The 20,636-nt window shown below is 44.1% G+C and overlaps 1 protein-coding gene and 1 long non-coding RNA gene across 3 annotated transcripts in view; one reads left to right on the top strand and one right to left on the bottom strand.

The window, feature by feature from the left end:
• The window catches only part of DCDC2 (doublecortin domain containing 2), a 162,147-nt gene extending 147,009 nt beyond the window's left edge, over positions 1-15,138 (bottom strand). Inside the window, exons 1-2 of the mRNA XM_072814232.1 lie at positions 14,759-15,138; positions 10,429-10,483 (exon numbers count right to left, since the gene is read on the bottom strand). Coding sequence (XP_072670333.1) covers positions 10,429-10,483; positions 14,759-15,051 — 348 coding nt within the window. The 5' untranslated portion in view covers positions 15,052-15,138. The remainder of the gene's footprint in view (positions 1-10,428; positions 10,484-14,758) is intronic.
• An 872-nt stretch (positions 15,139-16,010) lies between these two features.
• Positions 16,011-17,819, top strand: LOC140626444 (uncharacterized). 2 transcript variants are annotated; one of them, XR_012025585.1, is made up of 3 exons: positions 16,011-16,167; positions 16,681-16,801; positions 17,119-17,819. It is a non-coding gene; the product is annotated as an uncharacterized lncRNA (long non-coding RNA). The 2 variants fall into 2 exon arrangements; XR_012025586.1 differs by having other exon boundaries at positions 16,029-16,218.
• Positions 17,820-20,636: the final 2,817 nt, after the last annotated feature.

The raw sequence follows: 20,636 nt of genomic DNA, 5'->3' as shown, positions 1-20,636 counted from the left end.
GAAAGGTAATTTAATTCAATTTCCATACACTCTGACTAAATTATCAGCCAGTTGAGCATTCATGAGAAATAAGCTATTGGTTTGCAAAGCTATATTAAAAGAATCTCTTTGCTATAGTGATACAGATGTAGTGATGTATATTATATATATCATTTAAAACTGAGATTTCCAATCTCTTTTTTAATCCAGTTTTTTTTCTAGATTATTTATTTATTCATGAGAGACACACAAAGAGAGGCAGAGACACAGGCAGAGGGAGAAGCAGGCTCCATGCAGGGAGCCCCATGTGGGACTCGATCCAGGAACCCTAGGATCAGGCCCTGAGCCAAAGGCTGAGGCTCAACCGCTGAGCCACCCAGACGTCCCTAATCCAGTTTTTAAAAGCAGCAGTGGCAGATTCTACACTCAGTAATGCAAAACTTGTAGCACTGGAAATTGAGCTGTCTGTTCACTTCTAGGAAGACAGACTGTGAATATGTACACTTTACAATATTAGATGGTAATATTAGATGATTGTTTCATCTAACAAATATTAGATGATTTATTTCATAAAAATTTCTAAAAGTCGGCAGCCCAGGTATATTAGGTTATAGAATTTGAAACAGGAAAAATGGCCATGGAAGCTCATAAATCTCTGAAACTCAAGGTGAGAAGAAAACAAAAAACCACTCATACAAAGCAGCACAGACTACCATTAGAAATTTCCTAGAGAGAAATGTTCCAGGTTAAACATTAGACATTGCAAATATATCAAGTCAATTTAGTTTTCTTTCTCCCACAATCCCTTACCACTTAGAGTTTTGTCCCCAGCTGACAGGTGGGCTGAAATCAGCCTTATTTCAACAAACCAAACATCCAAACTATGTAATCATGGATGACATCTGAGCTTGATCTGGCTAACTGTTTATAAAGGAGTCTTTCACAAGGATCAGTGGGAGTTCTCATTGTTGACAGAGCCAGACAGTAAGGCACACCACCTGCAAACTTCCTGCTGAAATCAACAAAATGCAAATAAATAGCCTTTCTGGAAAAAAAAAAAAAAAAAAAAAAAGGCTCCATGCTGGGTGGGGAGCTCAACACTGGGCCACAGGGCCTAGTGCTGGGCCTGAATTCAGGACCCTGAGAGCAATACCTGAGTCAAAATCAAGTAAACTGAACTCCAATTAAAAAAAAAAAAAATTTAAATCAAGAACCAGACACTTAACCAACTGAACCACCCAGACACCCCAACAGCCCTATCTTAAAAAATACCACCATCAATCCATTTTGAAGTATGTTGAAACCTGTTTTTTTATATGGAAAGATTAAGACTATTAGCCTGCTACCTACCTGCAAGATAGAGACCTTTACAGGTGTCTTTCCAGCATGGTGATAGAGGCAGCTAAATTATGCATACACTCTGGCCCATGCTTTTACCAGCACCACACTTGAGAAGGTAGGGGGCTGTGTGTGGGTCAGTCCAGGGCCACAGACCTAGCAGAACTAAGAGGCCCATGGGGTCTGAGCACAAGTCCCTGGCTTCATTAGTATGGCATTCTTCCCATGCTATTCCACCAGCAAAAGTCTAAGGATTTATTGCTGTTCTGTGCCACTGGGGATCTTTGAAACAGTTTCTACAAGTAACCCATGTAAGAGTAAAATAGGAAAAGTAAACACACACAGATAATTTGTTCTAAATTAAAGGGAAATAAAATTTAAAATTAGGTAAGCACTGACAAGCTTCAATACCAAAATCAAAAAATCAATGTACCCAGGGCACGATCCTGGAGACCCGGGATCGAATCCCACGTCGGGCTCCTGGTGCATGGAGCCTGCTTCTCCCTCTGCCTGTCTCTGCCTCTCTCTCTCTCTCTGTATGACTATCATAAATAAATAAAAAATATATTTAAAAAATCAATGTATTATCATAAATGATGTTATATGTTTGTTTCTTATTACTGATTCCTCTGAGTTTCATTTCTCTTATTCCTTTAACATATCACCCTCTTGGGTTGTCTTTTCCAGACTTACATTGTGTGGGGGGGAAAAGTGAAACATCTCTCAAGATGGTTGTGTATCTGTCAAAGATGCTAGGATACCTTCAGTTCTAAATACAAAAACCACATTCCAAGACAGGAATATCTTCCAGACCCTTTACTTTCATCATGTCGCTCCAAATTTTGTTGCTTTTCAAAATTTCTGACTGGAAGTGCCAGTGAATCAGAGCACCACATGCTTATTTACACTGAAGGGTTCTCTGATAAAAGAAATCACAGCAGGAGGCACCGCCATGGATTGCCAGTCACTCCAGTGGTTCTCTCTGCATGCTTGCTGCCTCCTCCATCCTAATATGGGATGTGACAACCCAAGCCTGGGTCTTCCTGGGTCTCCCAGGAAGGCTCCCACAAACTCTGGGTCAGAGGGCATTTTGAAATTAACTCATATCAATCTCAATTAGCTCTGCAACCAAGATATGGAAGTCAGAAGAAAGGGTCTATCATTAGAAATAGGCAGAAAGGAAACATGACACTTGCTTTCTTTTTTTTTTTAAGATTTTATTTATTCATTCATGAGAGGGGGCGGGGGGAGACAGACAGAGACACAGGCAGAGGGAGAAGCAGGCTCAATGCAGGGAGCCCAACGTGGGACTCGATCCCAGGTCTCCAGGATCACACCCTGGGCTAAAGGCAGCGCTAAACCACTGAGCCACCCAGGCTGCCCTGACACTTGTTTAGTAGTCTTCACCAATTTTTAAAGAATTTTTCTTTCAATTCGACTTAAATTCCTCAGCCATCAACCTATAGTTTAATTTTGGTTTCCCCCTTTTTGGTACCCAGCTATGGTGGAGAAGAGCTAGTCACTGTATTCTTTGTTAAGTACTGAAGCCAATTATTAACTAGGTCTAAATAAATCATTTTCTCCCCTTGGAATAACAATCTCTGATATATTTCAATCTGCTTATCTCATCTCTTCAAACTCTTTCCAGAGTCTTCCTACAACAATTACTATGGTAAGTGTCTTTCTATGTCTGTATGGCTGGACTCTAGCCCACTGCCTGGCATTCAGCAGTCTCTTGATAAATATTCTTGAGAAAATGGGAAATCATACATGAGCAGTATAAAATAAACGACTGAGCATAATTTATTTGTCTTCCTAGGCTGTCCTTCACTATTTGTTTAATCATGCTTTCCCAATTATTCCTACCATATGGAAATTTTCATACCTTCATCATGAATAGTCCCTTTGACCTTACCAGAAAACCCAATAAACTCCTTCTATTAATTATCCTAAAATGTGAACCTAAGTATTAGTAAGTGTACAACCAGAAGCTTGGTTTACCTCGACAGAACTTCAGATCATAGTACATATTCACATGTGTCTGAATCCCATCCAGTATAAGAACAAGAAGTTTTTCTCTGCTCAATAGGTCTTGTTGTTTAGTAGTAATGTCTTATTATGAATAGTCACTTCAATTAAGTGGTATTTTCAAACATTTACATTTAGTTAGCAATTTATTTTACTAGATACTTTTTCTGTTTTCTTCTTAAAAATGTGATAATTATTTTCTAAATGTCTATTATAAGTCTGTCTTTGCTTAGAACAGCTTATTACTACAAACTTAAAAATTATTCTAATTCATATGTCTTGCACTTTCACATTCAATCTCCTAAAATCATGTCTAAATGCCAAATAGAGAATACAAAATATCTGAAACAAATGTCATGATTCATGCTAATGGACAAACTAAAACCACCAAACCTTTAGCTTTTGATCAGAGCTGATTAGGGTTATTATGGTATAGTTTTCATTAGACCACTATTTTCCAGACTGATGCAAACATTTCATTCTTATTCTTGTTCAAACTCACATACATACATACACAGCTCAATACTGAAAAAATAAATAAAACGAGAAAATGTAGAAGGAAAGTGAAATATAGCTAGCTGTTTTTAATAGAAAAGTGTGTCTTCAGAGAACTGTGGCAAGGTCATATTCACCTTGGAATCATCCTGACCACTGATGAGAACTAGCTATCCTTGGAAAAACACTTCTTACTTAGCAGTTATATTAGGAAGGTAGAGGAAGGTAAGAAATAAAAGATTGGGAAGAAGTCTCAATTATTGCTGAAAGACCTCACAGAAGTGGTTTTATCTTCTTTGATTCTTCAATAAATTAGTAAACTTTAATCTAGAAATCTTTCCCCAAGTTAAAGAAAGAACTATTTAGGACTTTAACTATATGGTAGTTCCCCCTTTGAACCCAGAATTCCCAGGCTAAAGATTAGTAAGTTAAACCACGGAGCCCCATGCCTTCCCCGCAGTGAGGTTAATAATTACACCCAATTTAATGTCTAGAATCCCATTTCCAACCAAAAGCCTTTAAGTAGCAAATCTCATAGTATGTTTCATTAGAGATTATACCTAATGATTAGGCAAAAATATGAACTTGTAAAAATTATTCGCAAAGCCTTAAAGATGCGCACCAGGGTGGCCTACCCAAAGGATGGACAACCACCATCACCACAAGCTTTCCAGTTTTGATGCTCCAGAAATCTCTCTTCCTGCCCCTCCACCTCTCCCAGGTGCTCCTGCAAGTGTTCCTCTCCACTAAGAAGAAACAAAGCTTATCCAAATTCTCCACTGTTGAACATCTAAGGTAAGGGATGTGTATTCAAGAGAATTCAACCTGACTGGCGCATCCAACAAGGAGGCTCCCACTTCCTCTGAAAGGACGTCATTGGGGTCTCATTTCAGGTTTTAATTCGCAGATTTCTTTTTAAGGCCCCACTTCTCAAAACTACAGATAGCACGCTTATTCACGGATGGATCACTTAGAAATAAAGCAAGCCTGACCTTCTCCAGGTCATCAGGTGCATGTGGATCGGACACTTCCAGAAGCACATGAGGAAGAGTGGATGAAAGAAGGAGAAAACCAAATAGATCCTTGATTAATTTTTTTAGAAATATAAATGTGAGAAAAGGCTAAAAAATGGTCTTTTCTGCTGACTCTGAGAACACAGATTAGTGAGATTCAAGAAAATAAAGCTCCAAGCTGTTCTGTATCAGACAGCGATGGAAACTTGCATTGAAGAGACACCTGGATGGCTCAGTGTTTGAGCGTCTGCCTTTGGCTCAGGTCATGATCCCAGAGTCCTGGGATCAAATCCCACATCAGGCTCCCCACAGGGAGCCTGTTTCTCCCTCTCCCTCTGTCCCCCATGAGTGAATGAATGAATGGATGAATAATTAAATTTTTTTTAAAAAAAGAAGAAGAAAAGAAACTTGCATTGGGGATAGAACCGAGACGAACCAGACACGGAGAGGAAGACAGACAAGGCCAAGAGGGCCGTTCAAAGACCAGAGGCTGAGCTGGCAGATGAGGCCAATCAAGTTTTAATAATGGGGAAGTCTAATCTTCACTTCAAAATCTGTTTAGCTCTCAAAACGAGGGCCTTGACCAAGAAAATGTATGAGTTCCTCAAAGAAGATCATCACCAATGGAGTTAAAATCAATCACAGCAAGCAAGAGAGGCTAAATGGTAGCCAAGTCCACGAGAACAGGGGCCATGTGGTTTGGCTCCCAGAGGACAAGCATGAAGCCCAGCACACAGCAGACACACAATAAATCCTTGTTAAGTGAACAATGTTCATTTAATACAGCTCCAAATCACACTAGGGAGACACTAATGCATCACACAAAGGCTCAACCACAACTAAGTTTATCCCTGAAACCAAATCTAAATAGATGGTGGCCACAAAAACCTTCAAGGCATTTGCAACATCTCACTCATATGTGAAACCCGGAACAACCGGGCATGCAAAAGGCAAAGAGACATCTCTCTGAACTGTTGATGAGGAATATTTGAAAGTAGAGGGAATTAAAACTCTCGACCAGCCTGGGAAGCCTGGGTGGCTCAGTTGGTTAAAGGTCTGCCTTCAGCTCAGATTATGCATGATCTCAGGATCCTGGGACCCAGTCTCATATCAGGCCCCTGCTCAGCAGGGAGTCTGCTTCTCCCTCTGCCTCTGCCCCTCCTGCTCATGCTCTCTCTCTCTCTCTCAATCACTCTCTCTCTCTTAAATAAATAAAATGTTAAAAAAAAAAAAAAAAAGGAAAAACTGTTACCAGCCTACTAATGCTAGGTACTGTGCAGAATCAGACGACCTCCTAGAGACTTACAATTTTAACAGGCAGTTCTGATGCATATGTTCAAGACTGATCAGCTCAAGACTAACCAGGAATGGGGACAAACTTATCCCATGAAATCATATTTATTGACTTGGTGCAGCAAGGGACAGCTCTTGGAGAAGGCTGACAGGACAAGGCTGAGACAGAGGGGGGAGGGAATCGTCTTTCATAAGATCTAGGTTCTCCCCGAAGGACTCTGAGGTGGTGGCTAAGGGAAGTAGAATCCATTCTAGACAGAGCTGTTTGGAGGGGAGGTCCGGAGGAGTGGAGAGTAACTGGGGTTATTACGAGGTGAGGACAGTGTAGCAATTAAAGATCTGCAGTAAGGAGTGCCTGGGTGGCTCAGTATTTGAGTGTCTGCCTTCGGCTCAGATCATGATCCGGGGTCCTGGGATCAAGTCCTTCACCGGGCTCCCTGCAGGGAGCCCACTTCTCCCTCTGTCTGTGTCTCTGCCTCTCTCTGTGTCTCTCATGAATAAATTAATTAAAAATCTTGAAGGAAAAAAAAAAGATCCCCAGTAAAACATGGACAGCGCAAAGCAGGCCTGGAACGTCAGCAAAAGGAAAGCGGGAATCACTGGAAAAGCCATCCTGATGGCAGCCTGGAGCTGCTGCACGCCTGCAGGACATGCAATGCCTCTGCTCACCCTGCAGCCGCCTTGCTGTCGGTCCATCCTCCAAGCCTCACTGAGGGCAAGGCTGCCCCGTCTCTCGTCTAGCCCAGATGGCCTCCACTCTTGAGGCAAGAGACAGGCTCTGCCTCTCACACAGATCTAAGTATTAATTAATTCCCATTAATCAAGCTGTAGATAGGGATGCCCTTGGAGCCTTCATCTAGGGGAAATAGCCCCACAGTAGACAGTCCTGACCCATAAGCCTGAGCCCACCTTCAGTTCCTCAGTCCTCTGAGCAAACCTTTGGGCCAGCACCCTGGGGAATAAGAGGATGATTTGCACACACACATACACACCCCATCTCCTCTCCTAGACTCTACATCCCTCCAGAGAGAGAGTGGCGAAGTCTCCAGTGCCGCCCAGGGCCCCGCACAGACCCCAACCTGCCACATACTCTCTGGGGCCGAGCTGTCTGCTCACCCCTCCTGCACGATGTGCATCGAGGCCCTGCACATGGAAGAACAGGTTGTGCATGCGAGACAGCTATTCGTCTGAAGGATGCCCTATGCCAGGCAGGATGACCAACAAAAGGGCAACTCTGTGTCCAAGAGGGGGAGCCTCCTTTTGAAGGGTTCACAAGGGCTCTGTTGCAACATGATGGAGCCAACTGTGCTTAAACAGCTCCACACACACTGGACTGAATCCCTCTGAATTGAATCACTAATCCTCTGGTGCTAGAGATGTTCACACATCCATCTGTTCACCCAGACTATCAATTCCTGAGGCTGAGAGGTTACGCATGTCTTGTTGAGTTTTGCTCCCAGCACTCTGCCTACTGTGCTGCAGTTTAGGCATCTAATCCCATGAAAGCAAAAGAGATGAGGTAGAAATGCAAGGAGAAACTCCTTCAGGGCAAAAGCACAGTGCATGCTGGTAAGGAAAAGGAAAGGTGTTTCGTGCCAATGAGAGGCTTCTAGCACTTGCCAACAGAGGACCCCCACAGCCGGCTTAGGTAGCAGAGGAAAGAGAAAAGCTGGTGAGTTGATTTGGTATATGGATATATCGCAAGAGATCTGCCCTGGGCTGAGAGGAGGGGAGAAGGAAGCAAGGAGAAGATGGAGAATAAAAGATGTGCCACCAAGGTCAAAAGATGAGCAACCCGTTTTTATTAAGACCACAACTGATGGAGGGAGGATGGGATGAAAGATAAGAATGCAACTAGAAAATGCTTGAGGACCGGGAGCAAGAATGCAAACCTGACCTAGGAGCTTCCTTTATCTGGATGTTAGTAAAAGCAGGACCCACATGTAGGGAGACAAGGGAGGTCTTCTCTGAGCCCACAGTGACAGTGCTGCCCCACCTTGGAGCAGGTGCAAACGCCCACAGATGCACCTTCTTGGTTTCTAATCTTTATCTCCTTTCTCTTCTCCCCCTTTCCTCCTGCCACCCAAAGTGCTGGCCAAAGAGGACCATGTACTTCTCTGGGGCTAGTGGAAGAGGTCCACCAGAGCTCTGCCTTTCTCCATCCTAGTGATATGGCCACAAAGAGCAAGAGGAACAGGACTAGCTGTCCTTTTAGCATCTCTTCAAAGATGAGCCTCATAGAACAGAAAATGACAGAAACCACAAAAGGACTTCAAATGTCAAGGTGACATGCACGTTCTCATTACTGTGACCTGTGGTCAGCAAGTGGATTCCATTGTGTCTAAATTATTAACTGTCTAAAGAGCACCCAGATCATATGATGGACTTGGGTGAGGGTGCTCTGGGAGAAGGGAAGGAATGTCGTCTCTGACTCCCAGAATCCATCGTGTCCAAACGGAGCCACAGTGGCTAGGACACAAGGTGACACATCCAGCAGAATGCCTCTGAATGATAAAGGGTCTTTTTCTACACTAACACTTGCGGGGAATTCTTAGAATTGATGTGTGGAGCAATTAGGATGACTGAATCATGTACGCTGATGTGATGGCCTTTATCACGTCGCCAACACAGACAACTCAAACAGTATGACATCACCTCATTTTTGAGGGAAATGACCCGGATTTTGATAAATAACCTTACTCATCCTTTCTTCTGGAACATCTCTGAATAAGCATGGTCTGTGCTACCACTGTGTTGAAACATCCCTCCTTGAAACTGCTCTCCACCCTCCTAAGTGATGTATTCATCATGTTCTAGACTCACTTCAAGAATTCTGTGAACCCCTCCCTGTGACTGGGAATAAGATATGTTCTCTTCCTCCAACAAAGAGCAGTCAATAGCCTTTGACAAGGTATGCAATCTTTTCTCGATTGACTCGAACACTGAATGAAATCACCAGCTTAAATCAAGAAAGCATCTATAATTTTTGTGAAAGGCCAGTGTCTATCAAGTCTGTTCCTAGATAGTCCTCTGACTTTGAACTTGTTGAATCCTACAAGTTTGATTGGAAATCAGCCATGGGAAAGAGAGGGGTACTCCCCTGCTCCTGGTAAGAATTATACACATAATACGTTCTCAGAACAGTTCACAAAATCTTGTGCCCTATGTCAAACATCAGGGATAATCCTGCAGAGCCAATAGTTAAAGTGATATCTTTATGAGCAAATGCATCCACACTTCCCTTCTTGGATGCCAGGAACCCAAAACTCTCCCTTGCTGGCAATGAAATTAGGGGCTCCCCTGGCTCACAGCAGGCATTGAGTGTAGTCATGGTGTGACTCCAGGAGGAGGGTCTCTGCATTGAAGATCAAGACCAGGAATGCAGAGTGAGGGCAATGAATACATCCCTATCTAGGCTGGGAGGATGGCAGTGGGAGAGAGGGCCTCAGGGGAACAAGAGGGAGAGTAGGGCTTGGATAGTCAAAGAGCACCTCCATCTCCCATCTCCTCTGCATCTCCAAACTTCTTCTACTGCTCTCTCTTTATCTCCTCCACAAAACTTTATGGGGAAGAACTGAGAAGAAATGAAAGGCTACAGCTGGGTCTGCATAGTTAGAAGAAAAGAGAAGAGAAGGGAATCACCAGGAAGAAATAAAGCAGAAGAGATGCAGTCTCCTAGTTAGAGGGAAGGGGCGGGTTTCTCACAGGTAACATGTGCACCTATAAGTCAGAACCTTGTCTGGGGGGCTGGGACACAGACCCACAATAAAGGACACCAAGAGCTATTGCCCCTCAGTGGAAGAACAGTCAGCAAATTAAATTAACTAGAGTCCTCGTGAATGCATCCCCTGTGAAGGATAATCTTTTGAAGAAAGTATATAAGAAAAATATATTGCATACCTGTTGCACTTTGCCGGCATCTTCATCAAAGACAAAGAATCCAGAGCAGATATATGCTCATGTTTAAAGAATTCACATACCTCATATTCTATCACAGAAATTTGGCCTTGGTCACTAATTTCAAGCAAGGTCTGCCTACTTTGAACAGTTGTATATCCTTCAAACAAATTACATCCAGAACCAATTCACTGATACACTTTTTACTACTTGCTACTGATAGTAACTAGTGGTCATTCTTCAGCTATAACGTAAGCAAAACCTGAAAAATATATACCTTTGTCTATAAATAATTAGAATGCCGTCTAAATCCTAAGACATGCTATAAGAAATGCAAAAATGGCATTGCTATTTACTTGAACCTTCAAAATATTATTCGCATTACCTCTGTATTAATAACTTCCATAGGTCTCTTCTTCATTTCTCCTATGTCCAAGTAACTGGGGGAGGAAAAAAAAAAACAGTAAGGGTTTCTTTTGTTGCTTTTGAGTCATTATGTAAATTTCTTATTAAAATTTTTAAAAAGTAAAGCAAGCCATAGGAAATATGTAAGCCTAAAGCAAAGATCAATAGCTCCTTAATCAAAAGCAATTATGGTAGCAGGAACAGCTTTGAGCATCACCAGCCAGAGCTGATACACTGTCTTCTTCTCTCAACTTCAATGAAATTGAAGTCTTAGAAACACACACTTCTTAGAGGGAACATTTTTCCCCCACGGTGGTTGGCCCCTGACCATATAGTGGTATTTCTAATTCTTATACCACTTTTGATATAAAGAGTGGTTTGTGTGTACAGGTCCTTAATAGTTCCATTAATCACAGCTTTTAGGTCAAAACAAAGAAAGTACTGGTAGTGTGCATTAGACCATCTATGAAAGGCTGGGGAATTTTCTTTCCTATGAAGACACTTTCTTGATATGGAAATGCTCAGCCACACGGGAGAGCTTAGGCATTGATTCAGCTAAATCAATGCACATGGGTGGACTAGTTAACCTCTGGAGACCCCTATTATTAAACTCCTACTTGCTATAGATATTCACTTGTGATCATTCTTCAGATATAGCATAAATACAACCTGCAAGCTACACTTTTGTCACCGTCAAGCCCTAAGTCCATCACTGTGATCTGGTTCCATTGTCCTTCACACAGAGCAGGTGCATTTAATTTATAACCAGGGATACAAAGATACCTCAACTACATTATTGTTGAGTTGGCAAAAAAGAATTTATACTAAGAGTTAATTTTAGCCGTATTTTATTATTGTTGTTTGCATTTTTTGATAGAATGCTTTAGTCAATCAATGCTACTAGAAATCATGTTTTTCTTATATAAACAGTGTTTACATAAAATATTGCAAAACTCCCTCTGTTTAGCAATAAAATGGCTCTTTTGCAGATCTACCGGGATTGATTTCTGCCATAGGAGAAAAACAGCTTAACTGCCATGTGCAGAAAAGTGATCTCAGATCCACATGATTAGTGAAGTAGAGTCAATGTTCAGAAACACATAGAAAAACTTTAGGGAAGATAACCATCTCTAGAATTCTCCACTATAAAATGAAAGTTTAATAGCTACCTCAAGTCTAATTATGGTTTCAAAAATATTAGGAAAAATCTGGGTAAAAGAAATTCAAGAAGGAAGTTGATCATTTTCATTTGAATAATTTTTTTCTACCATTGCTAAATTTCCCCAACATCATGTAGGGCCTAAATGACATAAATTACCTTCAATATCTTCTGGGCTTTCTTTCATCCTGCCAGTTGCCTCAATTGTTTTGTAAGTTTGCAACTGCTAAGCTTCAAATATATTCAGCATTTAAATCTTCTTGGCTTATATCATTATAACCATAGATACTACCACTTTAACAGAAATAAATAAACTATTCATCTGTCAGCATGTAAAAACTAACCATGGAAACCACTATAACAGACTCAGGTATTTTTTTGTATGTGAATTAAAGGCAAAAATAACCATGCAAATCCCTTATATCTATATAAAGAATGACTTGAAGTACACTTTTTATTCGGTTTGGAACTGGACCTGTTTTTATCTTTTGAGTTGATAATGCCAAACAAACAAAAGAGAATATGAGTTACAAAAGTGAGTCTGCAAATTTGGGCTGTAGATTCCAAAACAGATCTCCATTCCCATGAAACTGCTTTTTTATGGGGATTATTTAATTTAAAAAATCAACAAAAAACATGGTGAAAGGAACTGGATAGTGATGCTTTGTATTTATATGAATTTTGATGTTTACAAAGCACGTTCACATCCATAGTATTCACTTTTCTAACAAACCCTGTGAGGCGGGAATGGTTATGCTCTTTGTCCATATCAGGAAGCTGAGTCAAGTGGCTTGCCCAAGGATACATAGCTAATAAACAACTCAGCCTTAGGTCTCCTGATCTTTAAGTTCTAAATGTCTTTGAAACACATCACTTCATTTAGTTCTTGTCTATGAAGTTAGACAAAGTGTGCTAAAGGAAGTTTCCAAGAAGGGAACACTAAGTCCAAATGCATCTATCACCTTGCTTTAAAAAGAATGCCTGGCAGAAAAAAAGAAGAACACTTTTAGAAATCAGTTTAAGCACGTTCAGGAAAAGAAAAATAATATTAGACAAGGTTAGTGACATTTGGGGAAATACTTCTATATAGTGAAAATTAGAATTCACAAGTAAAAGCTTTACAGTAAACATATTTTTTTGTTATCCTGTGATCCAAGCTGAATTTCAATTAAAAACTATGAAATGGAAAGTTTCCAAGGGGTTCAGTAATTCTACTCCCAGGTATATAACCAAGAAAATGAAAACTTGTACACGATTGTTTCTAGCAGCATTATTTCATAACAGCCCAAAGTGAAACAACCCAAATGTCTATCAATGGATAAACACAATGTGGCATACCCATACCATGGAATATTACTCAACAATACAAAGAATAAAGTGCTGATACATACTACACATGGATATGCCTGGAAAACATGGATGAGCCAAGTGAAAGAGGCCAGAAAAAGAAAAGGCCAAATATGGTATGATACCATTGATCCGAAATATCCAGAACAAACAAATCCATAGAGACAGAGAGTAGATTAGCAGTTGCCAGGGGATGGGCAGAAAGGGAAACTGGGAGGAATGGGGTTTCATTTTGGAGTGATGGAAATGTTCCAACATTAGCTTGTAATCATGGTTGTACAACTCCATGAACCCACTAAAAATGACTGAAATACATAAAGTTTACCTTACGTGAAAGAGCTCTCAATAGAGCTTTTTAAAAAAGTCCTGTGGAGGGGCACCTGGTGGCTCAGTGGTTGAGCACAGGCCTTCAGCTCATGGTCCTGGGATGGAGTCCCACATCAGGCTCCCTGCAGGGGGCCTGCTTCTCCCTCTGCCTGTGTCTCTGCCTCTCTTCGTGTGTCTCTCACAAATAAATAAACACAATATTAAATAAATAGTCCTATGGAATATTAAATTCTACCTATCCTGCAATACCCACCCCCACAATGTCCCTCAACTGTGAATTTCTGCATAACTTTATTTTTCCCATTGCAATTATTCCTTTGTACCTTACATTAAAATTATTAGTGTGCCTCTTGGGTCTGTCCTGTTAGTCTCAAACTCTTAAAGACCAGGAGTTACATCCTTGTTCCCTTCACAGATCTAAGCACAGCTTAACTCCCTGCACACCTACTGTGAGTGAGCTCCCTGCCAGGAACTAGGAATAAGCACCAATGCTGATCCCCCGCGCCTGAAGATCTAGCCATCAAGTACCTAAAGACAGACATATAGACAAATCCAGCGAGCCAGTAAGCTTTTCCAAGCATTATGTTCATAACATAAACACGCAGGCCGTGGGAGGAGGGTCACAACAGTGGGACGTAGTCAGTTACCAAAAAGGCTTCTACTTCTACTTGGAAGGAAAAGTTGGAAGAAATTGAACGGGGGGGGGGGGGGGGGGGGGGGGGCGGGGTTCCGTATGCAGAAAGCAATTTTCTCCTCTTGTGAGTAGATAGTATCAAACACTTCTAAATAATTTTTAAGAAATCGTTATTTAAACTCAAAAAAGTAGGTGCCAAGAAAAAGGAAAAAAACAACAACAACAACAACAGAAAATTGTCAAGTACCAGTTTGGTCACTGAATACTTTGCTAAGATTCCTCCTGTTCCTCCCTCTGGCCGAGTGAAATTCCTTCTCGGGTCCCATTTTCAATCCCCCAGCCCCAGCCCCAGCCCCAGCCCAGCCCCAGCCCCAGCCCAGCCCCAGCCCGAGCCCCAGCCCCAGCCCCAGCCCCAGCCCCAGCCCCGCTGCAGCCCCAGCCCCAGCCCCAGCCCCAGCCCCAGCCCCAGCCCGGCTGCAGCCCCAGCCCCAGCCCCAGCCCCAGCCCCAGCCCCAGCGCAGCCCCAGCCCAGCCCCAGCCCCAGCTCCAGCCCGGCTGCAGCCCCAGCCCCAGCCCCAGCCCCAGCCCCAGCCCAGCCCCAGCCCCAGCCCCAGCCCCAGCCCCAGCCCCAGCCCGGCTGCAGCCCCAGCCCCAGCGCAGCCCCAGCCCAGCCCCAGCCCCAGCCCCAGCCCCAGCCCCAGCCCCAGCCCCAGCCCGGCTGCAGCGGGAGCGCGGGGCGGCCGCCGAGCGCGGGCGACGCGGGGCTCCGGACCCGGCCCAAGCGCACCGCACACCTGCTGCAACCTTAGGTGCTGGGCGGCGAAGACAGACGGACGGACTCACTTGAGCTTCTTGAAGGCTTCCTGACCCCCGGCCACGTAGTTGCCCCCGCTCTGGAGCTGGTCCAGCTTCCGGATGCGGTGGCCGGTCCGCGGCGTGTAGATGTTCCTGACCGCCCCAAACGGCGCCTGAACACCGCCCGTCACCTCTTTCAGAAACACGTCGAAGCTGGACACTTTCTTCTCGTGGATGACCACGCGGCGCCCCGCGAAGAAAGGGTCCCCGTTGCGGTACACCAGCACGCTCTTCACGACCGGCTGGGACAGGTGGCTGGACCTGGCGCTGGTGCCGCTCATCCTCCCCGTGGGGACGCGCCCGGCGGGCTTCTCCGGGGACGAGCCGCTGCTGCCGGCGGCCTCCCGCGCGCACCGGCCGGTAGCTGCCTGAAACCAACGCGAAACAGACAAGCCCGCGGTAAAAAAAATAAAAATAAAAATAAAAAAGGAAGAAGAAGGCAGAGTGGCTGAGGTGCGTCCGGCTCGCGCCCCGCGGAGCCCCTGCGGGTGGCGGGACTCACGGCCCTCGTCCAGGTATTTCACCAGAGTCTGCACAGCCAATCAGCGCTCGCCGTGCGCGCAGCACACCTGCCCCGCACGCTAAGCGCGGAGCCCAGGTGTAGCCTCAGGACCCGGGCGCCGGGAGGGCTTGACGCGCGCCCACCGAGGGGCGCCGGAGGCGGAGGAGGCGGAGGAGGGCAGGCGCGCCCCTACGCACGCACCCAGGGGAAGGATGCTCCGGCTCCACTGCTCACGCCCTATTCGTGCTACTCCTCCAAATCCCTGCTCTTTCCTCTCCTCGCCGCCTCACCCCTCAATGGCCTGCTTGCTCCCCAGATGAAAGCGAATAAGATTCTGGCTGGAATTGCCCAGATTTTACTTTGCGCCAAAATAATACCCTAACGTGCGTCGAGAGAGAAAAGGCAGGAGGCGGGGGCGACGGAGGAGGCAGGAGCTTCCCGGACCCCTCGGCCCCTCCGAGACCCTCCGCGCCGGCGCCGGCGAAGGTCCCGTGGGCACCGCTTGACCGCCGGGGCGCGCAGCCGAGTCCCAGGGCGGGAGGCGGCCGGTGGGGTCCCCGGGGACGCGCCCGCCCGCCGCGGGGGTACCTGGCGACGCCCGAGGGCGGCTGCGGGAGGGGCGACGGGGACGCGGCGGCTCGGCGGGCACCGCTGTTCCTCCGCTGCCGTCGCCTCCGCGGGCCTTCCCAGTCCCGGGGGGAGGGGGCGGACTTGTTACTTCTCGCCGTTGCCATAGCGACTGCAGCCACGCGCGGAAACGAGTCCGTGAACCGGTCCTGGCGCGCGCCCGAGTCCCGGAGGCTTTGCCAGGGGGCTCCCCAGAGACAGTTGGAAGTCAGGGCTGCGGGGTGGAGGGGCAGCCTGGTGGCATTATCCTGCAGTCGTGATATAAATGGTCAGGCCCTATGCTAGAGGTCGGGGATGCAGCCAGCCTGCAATACTTGGGGTACCTACCACCTCCTAACTTTAGGCTGGGAAGAGGCTTTCTCACTGCCTCCAGAAGGCCCGGTGGCTGAACAGCTAGCTGTCCATGCCCAAGACCCCACATTCATGCAGTTCGTGTAGATTGGGTCAGTGCATGAGTACGCGAGTGGAAATGCACTAAAGAGGTGTTGTCCAGTCCACTCTGGGGCATACATATTATGGGGCCAGGGAAATTCTCCATCAACAGTTGAAATCATCCTTGCTCGGTTCTGCCGGGACGCCCTTTATTCCTCCTACGACCATGCTGCTTCGTGGCCTGTGCAAACCTCATTACTGGCTGTTCCAAACTGCCATATATGAACAAAAGTCATATTGATAATTAACTACTATTAATTGAATGTTTGCCATGAAGCAGGCATTGCATCAGGGTCTTGATGTAGATAATCTGATTTAATGCTCACAATGACCATTTTTCTTTACTCAGATGAGGCACCCGAGGGGTAGAGAAACCGAAGAAATGTATCTGGGGTCGCACACAAAAATTCGAGCCTAGTTCTCTGTGATTCCAGAACTACCTTGACCACCACGTCATGTTAATCTAAAAGGTGAACGTATAAAGCATTGCTATCTGGAGCAGAGACATTTTTATTTAAGTTACCTAATACAGGGCAGCCCCAGTGGCGCAGCGGTTTAGCGCCGCCTGCAGCCCAGGGCGTGATCCTGGAGACCCTGGATCGAGTCCCCACGTCGGGCTCTCTGTATGATGCCTGCTTCTCCCTCTGCCTGTGTCTCTGCCTCTCTCTGTCTCTATGAATAAATAAAAAATAAAACCTTTAAAAAAAAAAAAAAAAAAAAAAAAAAAAGTTACCTAATACATTAATGCCAGGAAAGTTAACAACTTTTCTTTTTTTTCCAAAAAAAGACCAGAGAGAAGAGAATAATACAGAGAGGAAAAAGAAAGGAATTTTGTGAGCCAGTTGTAAAGAATGCACAGGTTAAGAGAATGCATGAGGAGAATATCTGTGCAAATATGCTACCAAGCCAGTGAGTAAGATAGAGTTCCTGTTTTGAGGGATGGAAGGCAGTAAATCAAGCAACCCCCAGGCCACCCAAACCCTTCTACCACCTATACCAGCCCTGTGCAAAACGAAAACTTGTTGCCCCTTGTTCAAAGATTAAGAATATCAAGATGGCAACAGCAAAGCATTAAACCGAACATGGGAACGTTCCTAAGTGTGGGATCTTGTTGTAAGTCCATGAAGCCACCACCCCATACCTACATTCTGGTTTCTTCTACAACAGTATCTCCACTGTAGATCCATCTCCTGGGCCCACATGTATTTATCCAGTTGTCTCTTAGTGATGTGGTATTGGAGAGGGGAAGCCCCTGATTCATAGCTTTTGCCGATTTTTTGTAGTTTAAATTCTGCATATGTGGCTGAATTCCAGCTACCAATCTGATGTCATTAAAGGCAAGAGATGTGCACTTGCATGCCCTTATCTGGCGTTTCCGCTTACTGTTACTATAGACATGGAACTTCATACATAACAGTAAAATATACATAATATTGAGTTTTTAGTGTATTTATTACCTTTGTTTTTAATACAATTTATTTAACTGTACTTTTGTACAATTTAGTTTTTTAGTGGCTGTGTTTGAAATTTTTGAAAATTTGACAATTGACTCTCGCAAGGCAGTAAAAGGCAGCTCTCAGCACACCAGGCCCCTGAACAGCTACCCTAAACCACCAAAAGGCAGCCTAGACTCAACACACTCACATGATCACATGTTTTCACTAACACCTTCTCTTTTCCTGTTCCCATCTCCATAAATGGGCCCTCATCCACCAATCTAAACACACACATTTCTCTGCTCACAAAGCACATTTGACTATGCGGAGAGACAACAGCAAACACAGTCATCCCTCCAATCTCTCTGCTTTTGTTTGCTGAATTCATTTTGGAGCTGTGCTCTCTTATGCAGAATCCCAAAACTGAGCAAAGGGAGAAGGATTTCAGAAGCCACAAAGGCTACATAAACCCCCATCATGAAGAGCTGAGGTGGAATGAGAAGTCACTTCAGAGAGATGCTTGAGAATGTTAGTGCATTCACGGAGAGGAGAGTTTTGTTTTTATGCTTCTTCCTAAGTGTGAGAAAGACCTTGAGAGTGAGAGATGGCAAAAGAGGATTCTTAAAGAAGTTTTGCTGTGCATTAAAAATAATACTATAAAGATCTGTGGCATTTCCTCAAAAGCCTGAGTTAATCTCTGAAATGCTTCTGTCTTACGGCAGAAATAATAATTATTTCAGTGTGATACTGTGCTGAACCCACACCACATTGCGCCCTGGGCTTATAAGGGTTCTTCAGCCAGTCACCAAGCTCAATCCAGTCTTCTGCTCAAATATTTCTTCATAAGTGAATCCATTTGCTCATCTCCAAATCCATTTCCACTTTCTGAATCCCAGGCACCATCATCACCTAAAATATCACCCTGCCTAAGGTTGTGTTTCCTTACTCTCATTCTCCACCAGACAGCCAATTTGAAAGACTACTGAGAAACACACATCCAGTCATGTCACTTTCCAGCTGAAAACTTCCTGGATGCCGCCTGTTTTTTGTAAGATAAAATCCAGCATCATCAACAATGATCACAAAGACCTAGATATGCTGGCTCATATCCTCTTCTCACTTGACTCTCCCTGTGTCAAGACCCGTCTTTCCACTTCCCTGAATATTCCTTTGCACATACTTTACAGCTCCTTGTACCCACTGCCATGGGTTTGGCTCCTTCCAACCAATACTTCAAGTCCCAATTAAATGTCATTTCCCCAGGAAAGCTTTACTACCTCATTTCCCAGATGAGAATAGCTTTGCACATATTACATATTTTCCTCCACAAGTCTTATCAATTGTAATTAGAAGCCTTTGTAAAATTATATGTTTCATTTTTTGTTTTTGTGTCATTAAATGTTTAATCTTTCTATAATTATATATGTATATGTAAAAATTCCCTGAAGGAAAAAACTATGTCCTTTTTATACATCTGTGTATTCCCAGTGCCTAGCATAGAGGCTGATATATGATATATATATGTGTGTGTATATATACATATGTATATATATACACATTAGTACTAAATAATTATTTGATGAGTGAATAAAAGCAAAATGTTTTAAGTTTAAAAATTAAGATCGGGCGCCTGGGTGTTTAGTTGGTTAAACGTCTGTCTTCGGCTCAGGTTATGATCTCAGGGTCCTGAGACTGAGTCCCACATTAGGCTTCTTGCTCAGTGGGGTGCCTGCTTCTCCCTCTCCCTCTACCTCTCTCCCCTGCTTATGCTTTCTCTGTTTCAAATAATTAAATAAAATCTTAAAATAAAAATTAAGATAAAACTTCAAAACATTTAGAAGCTGCTCCTTTGGAAGAAATCATATTTTCAGTTCAGCAAATAAAAAAACTACTTGAAATCAATCAATCAATCAATAAATAAATAACTACTTGACAACCAAAGAGATTCTAAACCTAGTTGCTTAGCTTTGGGCAGAAAATGCATAGCCGGATACAGAAGAAAGCACCTACATGGGAAGCCAGACTCTTATCCACCACTGAGTTTTAAGACTCTTTCAAGGCGGGCAGCCTGGGTGGCTCACGGGTTTAGCGTCACCTTCAGCCCAGGGCCCAATCCTGGAGACCTGGGATTGAGTCCCACTTCGGGCTCCCTGCATGGAGACTGCTTCTCCCTCTACCTGTGTCTCTGCCTCTCTCTCTCTCTCCTCTCTCTCTCTCTCTCTCTCCTCTCTCTCTCTCTCTCTCTGTGTGTGTGTGTGTGTCTCTCATGAATGAATAAATAAAAAATCTTAAAAAAAAAACCCTTTCAAGGTAATAGAGATATTTATAAAATATGGGACATATTCTGCTAGTTTTCCCTCAAAGTGTGTCATCACCTTTACAACTGGTGTTCATATCTAAATCTCGGGAAGAGCCATATCTTCAGCTTCTTGAGACTATGTTTCTTGGATATACATTTGGATAATGGTGGCTGCATCTGATAAGCCCCCTGAATTCCTATTGTCCGGTTAACTCGGTTGGTTCCGGTAATGACTGAACTCTTATTCATATCTAGGTACTGGATTGTCTACCCCAATTGGCTATGTTTAAAGTGCCCAGGGGCGCCTGGGTAGCTTGGTTGGTTAAATGTCTGCATTCGGCTCAGGTCATGATCTCAGGGGTCTGGGATCGAGTCCTTTATGGGGCCCCTGCTCAGTGGGGTAACTGCTTCTCCCTCTTCTTCTGCCCCTCTCCCCAACTTGTGCTCACTCACTCTCTCTCAAATAAATAAAATCTTATAAAATAAAGTGCCTAAAACTGTCTGTAAGGGGGACCTTCCGCATTTCCTATTTGTAGTCAAATCATATAGGTTCTATCTACTTAATATACC

The sequence above is a fragment of the Canis lupus genome, chromosome 37, assembly GCF_048164855.1.
Source record: "Canis lupus baileyi chromosome 37, mCanLup2.hap1, whole genome shotgun sequence".
Taxonomy (NCBI): domain Eukaryota; kingdom Metazoa; phylum Chordata; class Mammalia; order Carnivora; family Canidae; genus Canis; species Canis lupus.
Note: the sequence above shows the minus strand (reverse complement) of the source record. Positions and strands in the feature narration are given on the sequence as shown.